At 41.2% G+C, this 22705-nt stretch overlaps 1 protein-coding gene across 1 annotated transcript; it reads right to left on the bottom strand.

Annotated features, from left to right (window-relative positions):
• Nucleotides 1-454: 454 nt before the first annotated feature.
• On the bottom strand, nt 455-21899 carry LOC120304469 (lysophospholipid acyltransferase 7-like). The gene is made up of 8 exons (XM_039335068.1): nt 21392-21899; nt 16795-16875; nt 15611-15740; nt 10056-10182; nt 9802-9958; nt 7416-7776; nt 5412-5600; nt 455-3881 (listed from the first exon to the last, which is right to left on the bottom strand). The coding sequence occupies exons 1-8, from the start codon at nt 21432-21434 to the stop codon at nt 3530-3532; spliced, it is 1440 nt and encodes a 479-aa protein (XP_039191002.1). The 5' UTR covers nt 21435-21899; the 3' UTR covers nt 455-3529.
• Between the last annotated feature and the right edge of the window lie 806 nt (nt 21900-22705).

A 22705-nucleotide genomic window follows, 5' to 3' on the forward strand; every position in this document is an offset into this window, starting at 1 on the left:
TGGCATCATCTTTTTGCTGTAGCAATTTCTATCCCTTCCCAGAATGCTCTTTGGCCAAAAATGATTTAGAGGTTTTTGAGATCCTAACAGCTTTTGAACATTTATTTCATCATTGATCAAGTGTGAATCAATATCACACAAAGCAAGAACATAGACAACATTATTTTATTCTGCTGTTTCTCATAGTAGGGCACACGGTAGGTGGTTTATTATGATTTTAATCATTAGAATATTTTATAAAATTATACCATACAGAAAAAAATCTTATTTTCTTCTACTGATTTCAATATATATGCTAATTTTTTGTTGTGACGAAAGAGTATACCATTTTTTTTCTTAATTGCTCCCTATTAGACCCATGAGTATTTTTTATTACAAATCCCATAGCTATTAATAAAATACTGTTTTTTATATATTTGTATTCGTATCAGAAAATAATGACAAAAGTCTCAGATGTTTTCTATATTTTTATTAGTAATTAATGCATTCTCTAGAAACGTCATATCCCCAAATAAACAGCCCTGTGCATTTAATTATGTATTAAATTTTAACACTGAGATGGTAGTAACAATCTAAAATATCTCAAGGATTTTTTTCTTCAAAGCTATAAAAGAAAAGGAATGGGTTTTCCCACATACAATTCCATTTATCTTGAGATATTGCTGTTTTAAAAATCTAATTTCCGTATGTTTTTCAAAAAGAGTATCTCTCCAACGATTGCAATAAAAGTGTATAATCTTCTTGCTTCGGGGAATATCCTTTTGTACCATTAATTTTTACACATGAATTCAAATTCTCTAAATTGTCTATTAAAGTGAATTTAAAATCCCTAATTTTTCAGGGGAGCCTCAATCTACATCCATTATAACCAGTTTAATGCAGTTCCTAATATAAGCTTTATAAGTTCACCCAACGCTATGATAACTCTGGGAGCTTATAGAAATGAAAATTATACAGAAACTATATAACAAAAGAGAAAAAACTATTCACATCTGGAAGAGAAAAAACATCTAGTCTTACATAATCTTGTAAGAGTCTTGCCATTCCTTCTCACCCAAGACCTGAGAAAAAGACAAATGGTTTTAATTGCTTTTTAAATGAAGTCAAATTAGAAGCCATCAGCTTTCTATGAGAATGTTGTTAGAAAAAATAGGTGCCATAATAGAGATAGTACAGTATCTGGGTTTGCTCAGGTGACATTGTTCAATCCAAGGGAGGCAGAGCATGCCAATTCTGTCTGACTGTTAAGGATGGGAAGAGGCAACAGAGAGATATGGTTCCTCAAATAACTAGGCCCTGCTTGGTGGCATCTAGCATTGCACCCAAAAGCTGAGTGGTGTCAGGCCCCAAAACCAAGAAAGACATGTGGTGATTCTTTCAAGCTGAGTTCTTCACTGTTTCAGACTTATAGACAGAATCTTGCCAAACTGAAGCACTCCACCATCTGCACCTACTCTGCATATACTCTGAAAACTATTAAGAAGGGGCTGTTTTCACCTCTTTCTCTCATGCAAAATATCTGGACTGAGTTATGTTTTATTCCTCTGGAATGCTCCCTTTCCCACCTGGGAATCCAGCTTACTATATGGAACTAATAAACACCTGATGGGATTGCCCAATCAGAAACCAATTCTGAGCAAATCCAAGCCGTTTTATCTGCCAGAGAATATTCCTCACGGTAGCCTCCAGATGAACCTATAGCTCATCTGCCCTGCCAAAAGGACCTTAAAGAGAGCCACCAGATGGCTGCATCTAAAAACAGAATAACTGCATTTTGCCACTGTTATCATCACCACAATATACCACTGAAAGTCAACTCTGACTCCTATTCTTCAATTTCAACTTTATAAAACGAAACAGAATTTACATAAAAACCTTTTATATCAGCTGGTCCTTTTTTTCCCCCGCCAACACAGTCTCATTTTGTATTTATTAAAAAAAAAATGCAGGGTGAACAAGTATTTGTTCACTCATTCACTGACATAACTTCAAATGGTCATTAAATGAATGACTGTAAGTTGAGGACTAACTGTATTTTAATACTCTATTTTCTATATTCACTCACTCACTTTATAGGGCTATCCATTTTCCAAGCAACTTTGGGTAGCTATTAAAGGTTTGAAAAGAAGACTACAGATCTCACATAGTTATAAACGGTTCATGTAACATTCCATTCCACTGCCTGGAGGAAGAATCAGGTTTTCAAAGTGTTCTTACAAGCCAGCAGGGTCAGGGCCAGCCAGATCTTGGGGAGAAAGTGTTTTTATAGAGAAGAAAAAGTACACCTCCTAGTTTCCATAAGATGACACTTATGGGGCCCAGAGCATGCCAATCTTGCTGGATCTTTAGGATGGCATAATTGTACCAAGAAGCCATTTGTAACCAATGCGGCATATGCAATCACAGATGGCATGGCTGTTTTGGGATATACTCATACTTACTTGTACTACTAAATTCTGGAAAGGCTTTAGCTTCTGGTCAGCTCTCTGTATGTTGCAACAATCCAAGCAAGAGTTATCCAAGGCAGGGGTCCCCAATCCCTGGTCTATGGACCAGTACCGGGCCATGGCATGCCAGCAACTGGGCCATACAAACAAGTAAAGCCCCATCCGCGGGATGCAGGCAGCACACAAAACCATGTCCCTTCCGGGCCGCAGAAAAACCTCTCTCCATGGAACCGGTCCCTGGTGCCCAAAAGGTTGGGGACCTCTGATCCAAGGTGTCAGTAATTATGACTAGCACCCCGACCCCCTAATCTAAAAACAACTGCAACTGGTACTCAGGATGAAGGATCTTCCAAAAAAGAGCCAGCCCATGTTCTTCAAGAAGGAGTTGAAAGTCTTAGTAGGACCCCCAAATTGTGCAAAGAGCCTAGGAGAATATTTAGCCTTCCAAGAACCATATATAATTTTCCTGTATTAAAGTTATATAAACCTATATAGAAAGCCTATATAGAAAATCTATTACCAGTTGGGAGCACCTTTGCTAAAAACACTATTTTACATAAAGGTTTACCACTACAGGCAGTCGTTGACTTACAATTAAGACTGTAATGTCAGTTGCTAAGCAAGATGCTCATTAGGTGAGTTACGCCTGTTTTTACGATCTTTTTTGCCACGGTCGTTAAGTGAATCATGCAATCATGAGGCGAATCCCGCTTCCCTTAAAATTTGATCACTTGACTGGGGAAATGCTGCGTAAGTGCAAGAACAGGTTATAAATCACTTTTTTCAGTGCTGACATGGCTTCAAACAGTCCTCAAATAAATGGTTGTAAGTCAAGGACTACCTACATCTTAGTATTGTATTTTCTAATTTGACCCACCATCTATTTTGACCTTCCATTATTCAAGGCACCATGAGTTTAAGCTGAACCACTTTAATATACAATCGGAATTTTGGAACACCCCATCCTCCTTCATAATGAGGCCATTTTGAACCTATACACAAAGCTTCCCCTTAGTTATTGCCAATCCAAGCAACAGATTAGCTTTCCCACTGATTATTTAAGACAAAAGAATACTGTCTTCTCATTCCCGCTTCTGGTCATCTTTGCCCTTCCTCAGGGCCCCCATTGCTTTCCCAGCCACAAAGAAACTCAAAGCCCCCACATGAACACAATAATACACTGAGTTCCAATAGCGAATAATACCCTCAAAGCTACGCAAGAGGAAACCCACACACACATAGTCATAAGCCCTCATCTTCAGGAACCAGTGTGTGCAGTTAACACAAGCACGGCTAGAGGGAGAGAGATGCCTCAACAACCCATCCTCCATGGCCCCCTCAGCTGCTAGGCACAGTGGGATGGTATAGAAACTGAGGTGATAGCCAGGGCGGAGTCCGTGCCAGTAGGCCGAGATAGCCATAGTCCAGGCAGACCTAGGAAGAAAAAGGCCTCGTCAATCCTACAATCTTTTTCTCATGCCAATTCAAGCATCAATTTATCTCAGAATCCGTCCAATGTCCTACGATCATTTCTAATACTGTCATGGCTGTTGTTAAATCTAGCTCAGCCTTTCCCAACTTACAAAACTATTGGACTTCATCACCAGAAGCCTCCAGTCAACGCTCCAAAACTCTTCAGATTGACTTAAAGATATGGGTATTGAAAATGAACCTAAGACAGGAGAAGGAGTGGCAGAGCCTGTGGGAGGAGTCAAAAGAGGAATTAGCCTAGACTCTCTACATTCCCACAAGCAGACTAAGTCCAACCCAGCTTGAACTCGTTAACCTTTATCTAGCATCAAAATACTGCTAATTGTTAGTGGATTAGATTGCTGTGCTAGCATGAGCAATAAATCAGGTTAACTGAAATTTAACATGTAGCCCTGTCTTTCCTGTCTGACACCTGTCTAGAAAACACAAGGTTGAGAAATGATTATTTATGCAACTTTCATTCAAGCTCAAACCGCTTCCTGGGTTCTCTTAGGCCCAGTTTGGTTTTCTGATTTCCTCTTTTTTCCAGTTATGGGTTGCTGCTTATGTCCCATCCCAAATTTATTTAATTACCCACATTTTCCATGTTAACCAATGCCCTCTACTTTATAATCATCTCTGTCAACTATTTCATTTTCCATCCCCTTAATTTATAACTGGTTTCAACTCTGAAATCAATCTTCATGTTTTTGTGCTACATTTTTATTGCTGCTTCCCGCAATTCTCATATTCATATTAGACCCAATTAGTCCCACAATCCTGCATCCCTATTCCCCTTTCAGATCTGCATCACTGAACAGCCTTCCTTGCTTGCCTTGAAAACAACCAATTACTGTCTAGAACAGTGGTTCTCAACCTTTTTAATGCTGCGACCCCAACCGGTTGTAAGTCGAGGACTAAACTGGTCGTAGGTTGAGGACTAAACCGGTTGTAAGTCGAAGACTACCCAACCGGTCGTAAGTCAAGGACTTTCCCTGCCCGGGAGCGCCGTGCATGCGTGGTGCCACCCCCTGCGCTGGCCGAGGCGTAGCTGGCAAGCAGCAGAGATGGAGCAGGCTGACCACCGGCTGGGCCACCAGCTGGCCCAGCCCAAGGGAAGTAAGGCACCCGCCGGAAAAAGGGGAAAAAATGGCAGATAGCCTTGCTTGGCGACCCCCGTGAAATGGTTGATCGACTCCAAATGGGGTCGCGACCCATAGATTGAGAACCGCTGGTCTAGAACATTGTTTCTCAAACTTGGCAACTTTAAAATATGTGGACTTCAACTCTCACAATGGGACTTGCTAGCTGGGGAATTCTGGGAGTTGAAGTCCACACGTGTTAAAGGTGTCAAATCTGAGAAATAACTGGTCTAGAATGATCCATCTTCTCCATAAAACAGTCTCACATCCACCCAGTTTACATCATACCTCACTTCCAGATCTTGCTTGCCCTAAGTGTTCTTTTATTTTAATCCAATTTCACAGGACTCACCTTATGACATAGGGGAAAGAAGCTGTATTTTTGTAGGTGTATTGATATAACCACCATTGGACAGTCATGTTCCAACAGCGAATGCCATCCTTCACCTTGATACAAAATTCTGTACCATATGGATCAATGTTTCTGATTGTCTGATAATCATAGGCAACACTGGATTCTTTCCCATCAGCTGATCTGCTTCTAAAGAAAGAGAAAGAAAATCCTTTGTATATGTTTCACCTCAGTAACTGACTGGAGGTGGTATGCATTCCACACTGGACTGATCAGACTCTCTGAAATGTTTAGTTAGCAAATAAATAAAAAAAATTGTACAGACCTCTATATAAATACCTTCAGGCTTGCAGTCATCTGAACCAAGAAGGGATCAACATTCTTATAACAGGAATTTGTTCATTTATGACCTGCCTTTATTATTTTTATAAATAACTCAAGTTGGCAAAGATATCTAATATTCCTTCCTCCTCCTATTTTTCCCTGCACAGCAATCTTGTGAGGTGGGTTAGTCTGAGAGAGAGTGACTGGCCCAAAGTCACCTAACTGGCTTTCATGCCTAAATGGAACTAGAACTCACAGTCTCCTGGTGATTGGCCCAAAGTCCCCCAGCCAGCTTTCATGTCTAAGGTCAGACTAGAACTCACAGTCTCCTGGCTTGTAACCTGGTACCTTAACCACGAATATAAATAAGGTTTTTCTAAATTTAGCTTCATTCACACATTGCCCCCCCAACTGCCCTGGGAAAATGTCTTAGGCATCTTAAACCACAGTGACATATCCTCATGATTCAGTCTTGGTCATAAAATCCCCAATCCATTGCTCAGGCTGCATTTATCTGAGCCACTTATTCATGCAGCATCTTCTGTCTTCTTTCAACCTTGGCCCCAAAGCAGATCAAGCTCTGACTAGCGATGAAACCCCTGGAATGTAACCATCTGTCAAAAGTCATATCCAGCCCCAGCCCAAATTAAGAAGAGTGACAGGTGGATGTTTTTCCTGCCTGCACAAAAATCTACCAGGACTCCTTAAAGAAAATAGAGCAAGGCCCCATCATTCACTGGTTTTAGTATCAGGCAGAAGAGAAATCAGCGGATGGGAGAGAGCAAATAATGCTCATTCTTTTGGGCCACAGCTGTCAGAATATATCCTTAGTCTACTCCAGGGGTCCTCAAACTTGGCCACTTTAAGATTTGTGGAATTCAACTCCCAATTGGCAGAATTTCCGTGGCTAAGCCAAGATTTTGCAATAGTCTTTAAGCGAATCACTGCAGTGAATCACTGCACTGAATTTTGATCACTGCAGTGAATTACACCATTGTTAACAAATCAACTTTCCCCATTGACTTTGCTTGTCAAAAGAAGCCAGCTGAGGTCACAGATGGTGATCACATGACCCTGAAACACTGCAATCATCAGCTGATTGCCAAGCTCCCAAATTTGGATCACATGACTGTAGGGCTGCTGCAATGATTGTTAAATGCAAGGACCAGGCATAAGTCATTGTTTTTAGTGCTGTTGCAACTCTAAATAATTGCTAATGAATGATTGTAAGACAAGGAGTGCCTGTACAGTTAGCCCTCAACTTATGACCACAACTGAGCCCCAAATCTCCATTACTAAACAAGGCAGTTGTTAAGTGAGTTTTGCCCCATTTTACCACGTCTCCACAGTTGTTAAGCGAATCACTGCAATTGTTACATGTGGTTGTTAAGTGAATCTAGCTTTTCTCATTAACTTTGCTTGTTGGATGCTGGCTGGGAAGGTGAGAAATGGTGATCACATGACTTTGGGATAGCGCAACAGTCATAAATATATGCCAGTTGCCAAGTGCCTGAATTTTGATCACGTGACCGGGTGTATTTGCTCAACGGTCACTTTTTTCACTGCTGTGGTAACTTCAAACAGTCACTAAATGAATGGCTGAAACTGGAGGACCACCTGTAGCGGGAAAGGGATTTTTTTTTTTTTAGCCAAGGAAGAGAAAATGTTTTTTAAACTCACTGGCTCAGAGATTCATATTCCACCGTTGGTCCTCTGCCTGGCTGTGAATTGGCACAAGATGGATATGCTCCAAGGCCAGCAGTGATGCAGGCACTCTCAGCGCCATACCAGGTCACATAGTTACGCATGCGGAAGACAAAGGATACCGGCATCATGTAGAAAAGGCGGAAACGGAGCCCCTTTTCGTAGAAGGCAGCATTTTCGACATATTCAGGGGGGAAGATGTAGGAGACGCCCAAAAATGAAGTCGCAAAGACAGGCATCATCATCAGTCTGTAAAGCAGTGGCTTCCATGTTGGAATTTCAGAAGGATTGGACTGATTCAACCAATCATGATATGTACGATAGCGATAAAATAAGCCTGGGTTTAAAAAACACAGAAAGGAAAGCAATGAAACAAACCAAGATCAATGAGAGATATCTGCCTAAGACAGGGGTGGGCAATAAATAACTAATGATTGGCCAGCTCAGGAATTCTGGGAGTTGAAATCCACAGGTCATCAAGTTGTCATAATTGCTCGCCCCTAGTCTAAGATAAGATGCACATTTTAATAATCCAGAATATTGTCGCTCTTTCCACAACATCAATTCCCTTAATTCAGAACCAGTATCTTGGTTGGATGTTATGGGAAACAGCATCCAACATATTTGGAGAGCTTCTATTTTGGAAATCCTGGCATTCCAACATATTTGGAGAGCTTCTATTTTGGAAATCCTGGCATTCCAACATATTTGGAGAGCTTCTATTTTGGAAATCCTGGCATTCTTCCCAAGTCATACACAACCTTAACAGAGTCTTGGGAAGAATGCCAGGATTTCCTAACTGCATAACTCTGTTTTTCTCAAGGATTTGGCAACAGAAACATACCGTATTTTCTGGCGTTTAGGACGATTTGGCGTCTAAGACGACCCCTGACTTCGGTGATGATTTGCATGCCTAGAAAGTCGTCTTATAGGCTGAAAACTACCGTAATTTCCGGCATATAAGACGACTTGGCGTATAGACTACCCCCAACTTCGCCGCCAATTTCCATGCTTTAGAAAGTCGTCTTATACGCTGGAAAATACGGTAATCTCTGCTATCTTATCTTTTTTCTATGCAATTCTCACAAAGCGAAAAAGAAGCTACAAAAATGGAAAATTGATGAAACATATACAGATTAGTAGAAAGTATAGTCATTTTTTTTCCTGATAAGCAAGGTAGTGTCAAACACACTTCTGTCAAAATACAGGTAGTCCTTGATTTACGACCTGTTGCTTAATTACCATTTGAAGTTACAACAGACCTCCCCAAAGCTACTTATAACTCATTTTCAAAGTTATGATGACCACATGTGCACACCCAGTCACATGACTTTATTTGGGCACTGGGCAACTAGCTGATTTTTTTCTGCTGTTTGCAATGTCCAGCTGAAGAGGTAAGCTAGTTGCCAATTGAATCATGTAACTGGGTTTGTGCAGCCATTGCTTAATGATGTGGCATTCACATAACAGCTGCGACAAAAAAAATGTCAAAAATTTGGATCTGGTCATGTGATGTCTCAACTTACGGCCGCAGTGATGACCACAATGGCTTAAATTATAGTCATAAGTTGAGGAGGATCTGTAAGAGAGCCCACGCTTACACAAAACAACTAGGCATCACACCAAAATCAACAGACGGGCGACATTAAAAGCAGACCAGAGGGCAAAGCTGGAGTGGGCATTATTCTTTTTTACCTTGCTCTGATCGCTACCGTTTCCTTTAAAGAGAAGTCTTGTTATGGTGTCAGCTTAGGATCTTCTCTTATTGATTACAGAATAATAGAATAATAGAGTTGGAAGGGACCTTGGAAATCCTCTAGTCCAATCCCCTGCTCAAGCAGGAGACCTTATATCATTCCAGACAAATGCCTGTCCAATCTCTTCCTAATAACTTCCAGTGATGGCACACCCACAACTTCTGAAGGCAAGTCGTTCCACTGAATAATTGTTCCAACTGTCAGGAAAGTTCTTCTTCATCCTAGGTTGAATCTCTCTTTGATAAATTTCCATCCTTTACTTCTTATCTTGCCCTCAGATGCTTTTGAGAATAGGCTGTCCCTCTCTTCTTTTTGATAGCCCCTCATGCTTATATATGTAGTGAAAAAGTGCTAACATTTTAAAGTATCCATAAGCCCACCACCAGTGGTGGGATTCAGCTGGTTCGCACTGCTTCGGCAGAACCAGTAGCTAATTTTTTGTTGCCCAGGCCCAGAATCGACTTCCAGAAGTGGCATCCACACAGAGAACTGGTTGTTCACATATTTGAATCCCACCATTGCCCATCACTCTGTCAAAAGGAAAATGCACCACTGGGTTTTGTACTTGTAGACATATTTCATTTTCTATTATATAGTTCACCTACCTGTCATAAGTCCCACATAGCAGTAACTGTAGCACAGTATCTCTGCCAATCCAGGTATTTCAGGAATCACACCAACTGCTGGGGACTTGGTACCTGATGTCACTTCCTGTTCCTTCACCTGAATGAATTCTTGCACCTCACTGGCTACGCTCACCATCTAGAGACATCAATTAAAGTATGGGAGGAAGGACTTACTTCCCCTTAACCCAAGAACTCTCCCTACCCTTAACCAGCCACAATTTAGCACCAGCTACCTTGAGGGTGAGCAAAAGTTGCACAGACTTGGTCAGATGTGTTGTCTGGGGAAACTTGAAGGAGGTAAATTTGTGGAAATAGAGCAGGTACAAAAATGTCCATCCTAATGTCAGAGAATGGGAATGCCTATTTTAAAAAAAGAGAACATGTAACGATTAAGAAATTATCTACATCATAATGTTAAGCATATATATATATATATATATATATATATATATATATATATATATATATATATATATATATATATATATATATATATATATATATATATATGTGTTTTCTGAGGTTTTCGCGGGTATTTGTATATAGGTCTTTGGTTGTTCGGGTTTTCTCCCACGTAAAATTGGAAGTGTCTTGGCGACGTTTCGACGAAGTCCCATTCGTCATCTTCAGGCTGGTGCTTTCAGCTTCGTGCCTCGAGCAGCAATGTGTGGTCTTAGCTGTTTCTTCCTTTTAACTGCCAGTGGGGGTATGAACTGATTGGGTGGGAGCTTGGCTGTGTTCTGATTGGGTGGAGGTGTGTTCTGATTGGTTAGGGGCGTGGCTGTGCTCTGATTGGCTGGGGGGTTGGCTGTGCTCTGATTGGCTGGGGGGTTGGCTGTGCTCTGATTGGCTGGGGGAGTGTTCTGTTTGGTTGTGCTCAGGTTAGTCTGAGTTGCAGAGGGATTCAAGATTTTGGGCTGCCTGCCATTCCTTGGCTTCGCGTTCGTGGTCGTGCTTCCTCTTCATGGAGGGTGTCAGTTTGCTTCATGTATGGATTGGGGGGGTTTAAAGTGGCTAATGATGCAGCTGTGGTCTGGCTTCTGGTTTGTGGTCGTGCCTCATAGTCAGTGTGGCTTTGGGTTTGTTTTTTGCGTGGATGTTTGGTGGTGACATCCTGTGTGGTTTTTGTGAGTGTGGGTCTGGTATCATTTTTTGTGTTAGGGAGTCGTTTGTCAATAAGGGCGGGTTTCCAAATGGCTGGTAGGCGGGAGGTATCATCTCGCTTGTTCATGCTGTGTGGGCGTTTTTCTATCTCGATGGCTTCTCTGATTATTCTGTTATTAAAATGTTCACTTTTGGCAATGGTTCTGGTATTTTTAAAGTCAATTTCATGTCCTGTGGCTTTAAGGTGTTGGACCAGGGAAGATGTTGGTTCCTCTTTTTTGACTGAGTTCTTATGTTCTTCAATGCGTGCACTTATTCTTCTGTTGGTTTGTCCGATGTATGTGGTGGGACAAGTGGTGCATGGGATTTCGTATACTCCTTGATTTTCTAATTCAATTTTATCTTTGGGGTTTCTAAGGATGGTGGATATTTTTCTGTTTGTGCAGAATGCTGTTTTGATGTTGTGTTTATGGAGGATCTTACTGATTCTGTCTGTGATGCCTTTTATGTATGGGAGGATGGCTTTGCCGTTTTCTTGTTCTTTGTCTTGGATTTTAGTGGGGGTTTCTTTTTGGATTAGGTTTGTAATCTTATTTCTATGGAATCCATTGGATGTTAGTACATTGGTGAGAGTGTGTAGTTCGGGTTTTAGGTGTTGTTCGTCAGCTAAGCGTTTTGTTCTGGAGATGAGTGTCTTGGCTACAGAGTTGATCTGTGCTGGGTGGTGGTGTGAGAGAGCGTGCAGATAGCGGTTTGTGTGTGTTTTCTTCTGGTAGATGGTGTGTCCTAGGGAGCCATTGGATTTCTTGTAGACTAAGACATCCAGGAAGGGAAGTTGGTTGTTAGCTTCTGTTTCCATGGTGAACTGTATTTTGGGGTGTAGGCTGTTGAGGTGTGTGAGGAAGTTGTCCAGTTTTTCTTTCCCATGTGGCCAGATTATGAAGGTGTCGTCTACGTATCTGAGCCAGAGTTTGGGTTTGTGATCCGATTTTTCTAGAGCTTGGGTTTCAAAGTGTTCCATGTAGAGGTTGGCAATGACAGGTGAGAGGGGTGATCCCATGGGTGCTCCTTCTGTTTGTTTGTATTTTTGTCCATTATAGATGAAGTATGTGTTGGATAGGCAGTGGTTGGTCAGATCTAAGATGTGTTTGGGGGGGTTATATTTGTTTTGAATAGCTGTCAAGGCTTCTTTGATAGGCACTTGGTGAAGAGGGATATGACATCGAAGCTCACTAGTAGGTCGCTGGGCTGTAAGTTTTGTTTCTTTATGATCTCTATAAACTGGAATGAGTTTTTTACGTGTGAGGTGATGGATTCTGCATAGGGCTGTAGTTGTTTGGCGAGAAATTTGGCTAGGTTTTGTAGAGGTGAGCCTATGGAGCTGACTATAGGTCTGAGTGGGGTTCCTTCTTTGTGTATCTTGGGGAGACCATAGAGTTTGGGGCATCTGGATGATTTCTCTCTGGGAATGATTCTTTGCTGGATCTCTTCGCTAATGGGGGAGGCTTTTATTTTGGATCTGGTGGTTTTTTCCAGGTAGGTGGTGGGATCTGTATTTAGGGGTTTGTATGTGGAGTCTTGGAGTAGGTTGGTTAATTTGGTTGGTAGTCAGATGTGTTCATAACCACCGTGGCGTTGCCCTTGTCTGCTGGTAGGATTATTATGCATAGAAACTATCCATAGAAATTACTATCCATAGAAATAAGAATTACAAACCTAATCCAAAAAGAAACCCCCACTAAAATCCAAGACAAAGAACAAGAAAACGGCAAAGCCCTCCTCCCATACATAAAAGGCACCACAGACAGAATCAGTAAGATCCTCCATAAACACAACATCAAAACAGCATTCTGCACAAACAGAAAAATATCCACCATCCTTAGAAACCCCAAAGATAAAATTGAATTAGAAAATCAAGGAGTATACGAAATCCCATGCACCACTTGTCCCACCACATACATCGGACAAACCAACAGAAGAATAAGTGCACGCATTGAAGAACATAAGAACTCAGTCAAAAAAGAGGAACCAACATCTTCCCTGGTCCAACACCTTAAAGCCACAGGACATGAAATTGACTTTAAAAATACCAGAACCATTGCCAAAAGTGAACATTTTAATAACAGAATAATCAGAGAAGCCATCGAGATAGAAAAACGCCCACACAGCATGAACAAGCGAGATGATACCTCCCGCCTACCAGCCATTTGGAAACCCGCCCTCATTGACAAACGACTCCCTAACACAAAAAATGATACCAGACCCACACTCACAAAAACCACACAGGATGTCACCACCAAACATCCACGCAAAAAACAAACCCAAAGCCACACTGACTATGAGGCACGACCACAAACCAGAAGCCAGACCACAGCTGCATCATTAGCCACTTTAAACCCCCCCAATCCATACATGAAGCAAACTGACACCCTCCATGAAGAGGAAGCACGACCACGAACGCGAAGCCAAGGAATGGCAGGGCAGCCCAAAATCTTGAATCCCTCTGCAACTCAGACTAACCTGAGCACAACCAAACAGAACACTCCCCCAGCCAATCAGAGCACAGCCAACCCCCCAGCCAATCAGAGCACAGCCAACCCCCCAGCCAATCAGAGCACAGCCACGCCCCTAACCAATCAGAACACACCTCCACCCAATCAGAACACAGCCAAGCTCCCACCCAATCAGTTCATACCCCCACTGGCAGTTAAAAGGAAGAAACAGCTAAGACCACACATTGCTGCTCGAGGCACGAAGCTGAAAGCACCAGCCTGAAGATGACGAATGGGACTTCGTCGAAACGTGGCCAAGACACTTCCAATTTTACGTGGGAGAAAACCCGAACAACCAAAGACCTACATATATATATATATATATATATATATATATATATATATATATATATATATATATATATATATATATATATACCTCTGTTCTTATATTCACCTATATTCTAACCAAATATGCATTTCATATTGTTGAGGTGTGGGAAGTCACCCCCCCAGAGAAGGGCAGAAAAATATATTTCCTCCAAGGATCTTAAAGAGACAGAAAAGCATGCCCAGTTTTCCTTGATAGCCCCAGGTCTCCCTCCCCAAAGCAGAAGCCAGCTCTGTACAAATGCAGATGTAAACCATCAGGAAAGTTGGAGCTAGAAGTCAAAGACACCTAAAATCTGCATACCCCACCCAAACTCTAGGAATCATTAGCCACAGCACCAGGGAAGCAGGATATAATCTTTGGGACATAATAGGATTAACCCACCACTATCAAGAATACCAGAAAGACACACCCAGACTCAGGTCAGAATACGTGACACAGGAAATACAAAGCCTGAAACAGGAACAGGAAACTACTGTTTCTAAAAAACTAAAAAAAAAGGCTTCAGAGAGTATAAAAACCTACTCCCCACATGTGCTCGGCCCTCTTTTCTCTCCTCTTTCCTGCCAGAACCATCTGTCGGTCTGGCTCTTCAATAAACTGCAACTTTCTTTCTAAAGGAGTCACCATGTTGTTTATCCCTGGCTTGGATGAACCAGGATGAAGACTTTTCTTTCCACAACTGGACTATGCCATAATGTGCATTGTTTGGTTTTGACTTAGCATGGTTTGTGAAAACAGCTTGGTGGATTAAGTAAACCCAAGAAACAATGGCTTATTCAATAAGTCTCAAACCATTGATTAATGCCACTTATGAACCAGGTATCCAGAGAGAACAAGAAGAGGGAAAAGTTACCCTTTTCTGAGCTTCTGGCATGCCAGTCCCTTTGTTAAACTACCCTTGCTGACATCTGGGTCCCTTCTCCAAAAACTGCCACCAATCCCTTTGCTCAGCAGATCTCTATTTTGGGGTATGCATGGTCCTGCTGGATTTCCAACTTTCCTCCCTCCTTCTTGATACATACATTACACCAGTCCACACCATACAAAAACAACTTTAGGAATACCCAACATCACGTCCTCCTCCACTACTTATAGATTTATAGATGTGAGCAAGATGTTTATTAGACAGTAAGCTTGTTACTGTCCATGTAATACTGAGCCTGATTTTGCCCCTCTCCTCCAGCCAAGACCCTTTAACATTGAACTCACTGCATCATCCCAAATTCATCACAACAACTGTCAGCCTTCCCAGGTACACCAGACAGGAAACACAACTAGATAAACTAATTCTACTTTATTGCAAGGTTACATTAACAGAATCTTGCAAGTGTGAAAGTATAACTTCTCACCACCACTTTTAACTGCTTGATCCATTAAGAAGAGATTGTCCTAAGTTTTTTTTCCTCTGACCACTAAGCCACTGGAGCCTCATGCCTCTCTTCTCTGATTGTTTCCTAGGCACCATTTCTTCTCTTCATCCCCAAGGTCATCCACACATTCCATCACATCAACACATCCTGCCACACAGGCCCACACCTAAAGAGCTAAAGTTTCCTTCTCCAAAATCCCTGCCCATACGTTCCCAGGCTCTCTGCTAATTTAATTTAGGATTTAGAACTAGGAACATTGGGAAGCCAAATCTCATTTTGCTTTCAATTTTCAGTTCATTTTCCTACAGCTGCCCTGCACAAACCTCCCAAACCTTCAAAACTTCCCAGCCTTTCAGACACAAACACCAAAAACAAACAGCTCCCTGTAATATTCTGCTTAATCAGATGGTGTTTTTTGGTCCATTCACTTTGGTGAGATTTTGATGATAATCCATGTCCCCATGATGGTGACAAAGGAGTGAATGGTGTAGATGCCACAAGCAGCCAGTGTAAGTCCAAGACCCACGGCAGCTGCCCCATATTTCTTGAATGTCAATCCTACAGAAAAAGAAAGGGAAAGAAATGTCCATCACCAAATATTCAGACACCAGTCTGAGAATTTAAGACCCTGGGTGTGAAAATTAGAAAGTAGGTAACAGCCAGATTTGTGCAACAAGTTTATTTTAACGACTTTTGATTTCTGTGAGAGGCTTCGTTTGCTGGGAAACTCAGAGAGTTTGATATTGCTTTATGGTTCAGTAATTCATTTTCAGAGAAAATGTGTCAAATCGATAGTATCGATAGAAGATTTATAGCTGAGGATTGAACTGTGGAATCCTTGGTATTCTCTGAGATTGGTGGTTTTCTTGCAACTCTTTCATTACCAAATTAGGTAACATCATCAGCGCTTGCAATGAAATGTCTGCAAGAGAGCCACCAAGCTCAAAGAGCACCAAGGACTCCACACTAGCCAGATTGAAGTCATAATCTTTAAAATCTAGGAACAGCAGAAATTCATGGAGATTGTGGCCATCCTCACTCTTCAGAATTTCCTTTTAAAACAAACCAGTTATCTGGGATGGAAAAAAAAATATCATTAAGTTCTGACTATCTACCACTAAGCTTAAGATTAAGGCCCAGAGGGTGGTCTTGCATTTGATACCAATGATATGATTTTGGCTAGAATGTGCTCTGTGTGATATGAAATGCAGACATTATGGCCTGTGAATCACACTTTACGATTTAGCTGTATGTTGCTTATTCAAAAGCTCTGACATAAAAAAGCTTTGCATAATGTGTGAACATCCCCACTGTGGCTTAATCAGCAAGCCATGATTAAAACAAGTGTTTGCTGAGCATGAATAAATCTGGCCACACTGCAGTTTTTATCTTGAATTCTTTTTATTTCTCTGACTTATTTCAGTCTTTATCTGGAATTTTTATTTTTTTAATCACCAAACCAGATGCATATCGTATCCCCATCGTCCAAGCTCCTATATCTTGGGAGAACTGCTCTTTCAATGCTCTTTCAATCAGCCCTTGAAAGTCAGCAAGCTACTGGAAAGTCCTGCTGGCCTAAAACCCAGGAGAGTTTCCAGTGAAGAGCACTTACCCCTTTTCTTGAAGAAGAAGCCAATGGGAATTGGGACAAACAGGAATGCTGTGTAAGTAATCCCAACAGATGAAATTGTATCTGCCAAAAGATTCAGAGTGAAGCTAGTTACAGTTACAAATGCTGAAAGTGCTACCCTAAGCAGAGGACCATAAGTCACAGAATTGCCTTACAGATGATTTTGGGAAATGATCCAGCAGTTTTGGACCACAGACAAGCATGATACAGATGCGTAAAACAGAAAGGTCAGGACTAATTTTGAATGCAACAATTCAGAACCTGATGGCAAGGATAAGGGACTATTATTTTAATGCAATTATGCACAATAGAATCAAACAATCATGCTGCCCCCCCCCCCAATTTGAAACACAGTGTTGCGGCCACAAGATATAATGATGAGCTACAGACTTTGATAGTTTTTAAAACAAGTTAACAAGTTGAGGAAAGTTAATTAAGTCTCCGTCACCCTGAATTTGGTTCCAAGTGGGTTACATTCTTCCATCCATATGTTTTTCTTGACATTTCTAAGAAAGGAGTTCTGAGATGATCTTCAATTTCCCAATCTAGCAGAGATAACATTACAGAGCAATGTGTTCCAACCTTGGCAACTTTAAGATACTGGACCTCAATTCCCAGAATTATTCTTTTAAAAATGTTATAAGGAGTAGAGGTCAGGATGAGAAGGGAACAGCTAAAAAGGAAAGGAAGCAGCTAATTCAAGGCTAACTGCCAAAGGCTGTGTTTGTGGATGTTACCAGGCTTACAAATTAAACAGATTTCAAGAGAGCGGACAAGATTGAGGAGAGAGAATATTTTGAAGGGGTGGGTTGCATTGCCAAGAAATATCATCATTTTTCTTTTGGGAAATGATTGCAGGGTGTTGCAAATGGCTGTAAATGTGGGCTGGTTCCCAAAATGTGATCATGTGACCAAGGGAGACATCCTGGCCATCTGAACTTCAGAACTGGATCATAAGTACCTTTTGGGGGGTCCATGGTAACTTTGAATGGTTGCTAAGTGACTGATCATAAGTCGAGGATTCCCTATAATTACTGTACTGATTTATTTACTTGTCTAGTGTTTGTGGGTGTGCAGCTAATGAGTAGGCTGGCTTGGTTGCTCAACAGCGAGACACTGTTGAAGCGGGCACAGCAGCGCCTGGATTTTTTGCGTCGCATAAGAAAAGCCCATCTTCCTTCCCCTGTCCTTACCACTGTCTACAGAGGGACGATTGAGAGCATTCGGTCATATTGCATTACTGTCTAGTTTGGAAGCATCACTGCTTCAAACAGGAACATGATGCAGAGAGTGGTGAGGACAGCAGAAAAGATTATTGGTAGTTCACTCCCTTCTATCCAGAATATGCTATATAGGTGTTGCTTGAGCAAGGTCCACAGGATTGTCTGGGACACTACACATCCTCTTCACAACCTTTTTTCCTTGTTATCTTCTGGAAGGAGACTTTGTGGATTCAGTCACAATTTTGTTCCATGTAGCATCAATCTTGTGAACTCTCAACTTTTCTCTTTCTGCTATGTATTCAAAATAGAAAGTAATTTATATTTATATGTATATAAATGTATGGGGTATGTGTATGGATATGTGTGTACAGCATGTGTATAAGTGTGTTGTGTATGGGTAGATATATATTTTCTTTTGAGAGCAGACAACCGAATTTCATTTTTAATGTGGGCCGATGTGCTTATAGTAAAAAAAATGACAATAAACACTATATTTTCAACCTCAGCAACTTTAAAATGTGTGGATGTGAACTCCTACAATGCCGGCTCAGGAATTCACCTTAAAGTCCATACATTGCTAAGGTTGAGAAACATTGCACTGACCAGATTGTTTGCCTATACCAGGGGTCAGCAACCTTGGCTCTTTTATGACTCATGAACTTCAACTCCCAGAATTCCTGAGTCAGCATGGCTGGCTCAGGAATTCTGGGAATTGAAAACCATGAATCATAAAAGAGCCAAGGTTGCTTACCCCTGGCCTATCCAAAAAGGAGGTAATGCACAGCCAGGGAAAAGGAACCCATTTTAAAATGCCTCCCACTTCACAGACCAATTTATGTAGATTAGAAAGACTCTCAAGCAATACTCAAACTATCCTAAGTGATTTTTTTCATGAACAGCTGGAGAATTACAGGTAACCCTCAATTTATGACTACAACTGAGCTCAAAATTTGTGTTGCTAAGCAAGACAGTTCTCAAGTCAGCTTTGCTGCACTTAACAACTTTTCTTGCCATTGTTGTTAAGTGAATCACTGCAGTTATTAAGTTAATAACACAATTGTTAAGTAAATCTGGCTTTCCCACTGACTTTGCTTTTCAGAAGGGTGCAAAAGGAGATTATATGACCCCAGGACGCTATAACTGTCTTAAACATGAATCAGTTGTTCCCAGCGTCTGAATTTTGATCACATGACCATGGGGATGCTGAAATGGCTGTGAAAAATAGTCATAAGTCACTTTTTTCACTACTGTTGTAACTTCGAAGAGTCATTAAATGAACTGTTGTAAGTTGAGGACTACCTGTACAGAGGGATCTGACCAAAAGAAATAATCTCAAACTAACCTAGATTGAACAGACACAGTATCTGATCTGGAAGAAAACAAATATTTCACATACTTTCATAAACACCTGGCATCTAAATGCTTGTACTGTATCACCATGGCTATTTTTATTTCCAAATGTTCCTGCAGAGTCACTTTCACTTTCTAATTTCTGTAAGCCAGGCTCAACAACCTGAAGCCCAAAATCAGCATATAACCCACTTTAATCACAAATTTCAGCAATAAAACAATGAGCCCATATATAGAGAGAGACACTTTGTGGTATTTTAAGAGGCGATAAATTACTAAAATTGTTTACATTTTTTGGAATGAAGATGAGAAGACAGTTACATCTTTATTTCTTTCATTTTCTTTACTATAGTCTTCCTTTTCAATTCCTCTGTTTTCTGTACCTTCTACTCTTGCTTTTTATTCTTCTTTTAGTTTTCATTAGTTTTTACTGTTGTAATTATAATCTTCGGTAACATTACTATAAAAACAGTGTAGTTAGGGCTTCTCAAATTTTGTGAGCTCTGATCCCTTAGAACAGGGGTGTCAAACTGCCCAGCTGTACCTGCCCCATTGCCGGCAATGCAAAACTCATCACACAATGTGGCGAGTTTGACACCCCTGCCTTAGAATAATACAGGTAATTCTCAACTTACAACCACAATAGAGATCAGAATTTCTGCAACGCAGGTGTTAAGTTGCATTACAAACCTCATTACCCCCATGAAGAAAACTAAAGCAATACAGATAGTCCTCAAATTACAACAATTCATTCAGTGACCGTTCAAAGTTACAACAGCATGGAAAAAGTGACTTACCATTTTTCACACTTATGACCACTGCAGCATCCCCAGGGTCACGTGATCAAAATTCAGACACTTGGCAACTGGTTCACATTTATGGCAATTGCAGTGTCCCGGGGATCATGTGATTCCCTTTTGCAAACTTCTGACAAGCAAAGTCAATGGGGAAGCCAGATTCATTTAATAACTGTGTTACTAACTTAACAACTGCAATGATTCATTTAACAACTGGGCAAGAAATGTGGCAAAATGGGGCAAAACTCATTTAACCAATGTCTCACTTAACAACATAAATGTTGGGCTCAATTGTAGTTGTAAGCTGAGGACTGTCCACCTTTCATACCTTGTTAAGCAACTAGGATTGCCAACTTCAGCTGAAGCCAGTTCTGGATATTTGGCCCAGCCCTGTAAGGCCTCAAATAACTCAAACACCACAATAGAAAGTAGGAATGGATCAGGAAGCATGGGCAAAAGTGAAACTGATAATAGTTTCAATGCCCAGTGGAAAGGCACACAAACAAGAATGTAAGTACTAATAAAATAATATGAAAATGAAAATAATTAATGTTATTCGATGGAGATGATGGCAACAAAACAAAGTGCAGATTAATCTACTCATTTTCTTGAGGTTGCATAGTCTTCATGCAAACTTTGGCAGGAGACATCTTCTTTCACCCAGCACCCCTTTCAGCCTCAGCCCCCCCCCCATGCAAAGCCCAGTTAAAGGCAGTAAGGGTAGAAGCCCTAAATGTTTATTCCCGCTCTTAAGCCTTTGCTGCCTTGTTAGCATTTTGTGAGAGATAGGGAGGGTAACAGAAGGAATGTTAGATATAAACACCCAAATAGAAGGAAAATGCGTTAGCAGTTTATCACAGACGGGAACTAAATTCAAGTAGCTAAAAGCTCAAGAAGAAATAATTCAATATAACATATTCCAAAAGATTCTGCCTTAATAAACTCAGTAATAAAGGAGATTGGGAAGCGCCAAGCTCTGCTTTCTAAGATTTAGCCTCAAAGTAGCATTAGACTCAACATTCATAATCTAAATTACTTCAATTGTTGCTTCCTGATCTTGCCCCATTGTGACAGTAAGGTTACAGCCGCTACAAATACTGTAACATCTTCTTCCTCCATGGCAATCCGCTGGAATGAGTAGCAATCAGGGTCACCCCAAAAAGCCAGCAAAGCCCAGCATCTCGGTTTTAACACCCTCATCTTGCTCACCTTCCGTCAAATGGCGCCACAAGTTTGACCAGGCGATGCCCATTTTTGCACTGTGGGTTATGAATGGACGAGCGGCTCGCGAACGTGAACACAGCCACCCCCTACCAAACTTTGCCCAGAAGGCGACTTTTATTTAGCACGGGTGGGGAGGGGAGAAAAGGGAGGGACTGCAGCTACGGGGCGTGTCATCCAACTTCTCTGAACTCAGTCCGGAAAAGCTAACAATGAGAGCAGGCTAGATGTCATCTCTCTTTCTCGCAAGCTTAGAGACACGTGTCAGCACGTATAAAAACAGAGACTGTGTAAGTGTCCTCAGGAAGGCCGTTGTTGAATGTCTTTTAAAAAAAAAATCTTAAAAGCACAAAATACTTTTATCATCTTTGGAGGCTGCTGCTGTAATATTAACGTCTGCAACTTTTAGTAATTATCCCGGTGTTACGTCTCTTCTGCACTAGTTAACTCCCGAGCCAAGCCCGACGAAGCGAGACAGCGCGTAATAAGCTCTCCGTCGAAGGCCACCGTATCGGCGGAAGTTTTTTTTTTTACGTCGCCAATAGGATTCTGGGCAATGTAGTAGTTTGGTCCATAAACCAGATAATCCCATAAATAAGAAATAATTACTGACTTGCTACAGTAGTGGGCAGAATCTGATGCCTGTGCTTTCTGATTCTTTGGGGGGGGGGAGCAGCTTCTACTTTTTAATTAATCTGACCCCCAAAGCATGTTTAGTTTTAAAATGTGTTTGTTAATTTGTGCCAACGTGCTTGTTTGTATAGGCTATGTCTGTCTAAATAGGGATTTTCTGTAAGTCGACCAACCGTCCTCCTTTAGGGAGGACAGTCCTCCTTTTGTAAGTTCTGCCCTCTCTCGAAAAGTGTCCTCCTACATGTCCTCCTTTTCTATATTTGAAGATTAATCTGCAGACTAATCTCATAGAACGCTCAGAATGGCGTTCCGGCACCTTTTTTTGATGGTTTTTTTCCCAACTTTTGCATGAGCTGTGCTATTCCCCCTATTGGCTTTCGAAAGCCAATAGGAATTGCTGCTGATTGGTTCCAAAACAACCGGCCAGAAAACTTTGCACATGCAAGTTGTCTGCAGCCAAGGCAAATTGGCAGGAACTTTGCATCCCTCCCTGCTACCCAGCTACACCATCTCCTAGTTCAATGTTTCTCAGCCTTGACAATTTTAAGGCATGTGGACTTCATTTATTACAGAGTAATAAATTCTGGGAGTTGAAGTCCACATGCCTTAAAATTGTCAAGGTTGAGAAACATTGTCCTAGTTAGTCCCGAAGATACCTGGAGGAAACTA

Source organism: Crotalus tigris, unplaced genomic scaffold (assembly GCF_016545835.1).
Source record: "Crotalus tigris isolate CLP2741 ecotype Arizona unplaced genomic scaffold, ASM1654583v1 scf7180000017639.5415321, whole genome shotgun sequence".
NCBI classification, from domain to species: Eukaryota; Metazoa; Chordata; class Lepidosauria; order Squamata; family Viperidae; genus Crotalus; species Crotalus tigris.

Bases quoted from the DNA above. Each gene is read 5' to 3' on its own strand.
- LOC120304469 (XM_039335068.1), bottom strand. From the start codon at position 21,434: ATGGGCATCGCCTGGTCAAACTTGTGGCGCCATTTGACGGAAG. The intron at 10,183-15,610 runs GTGAATGGACCA...TTTTTAAAATAG, and splicing joins ATCATCAAAATCTCACCAAA to GCATTCCCATTCTCTGACAT. The intron at 9,959-10,055 runs GTAGCTGGTGCT...TGATGTCTCTAG, and splicing joins AACTTTTGCTCACCCTCAAG to ATGGTGAGCGTAGCCAGTGA.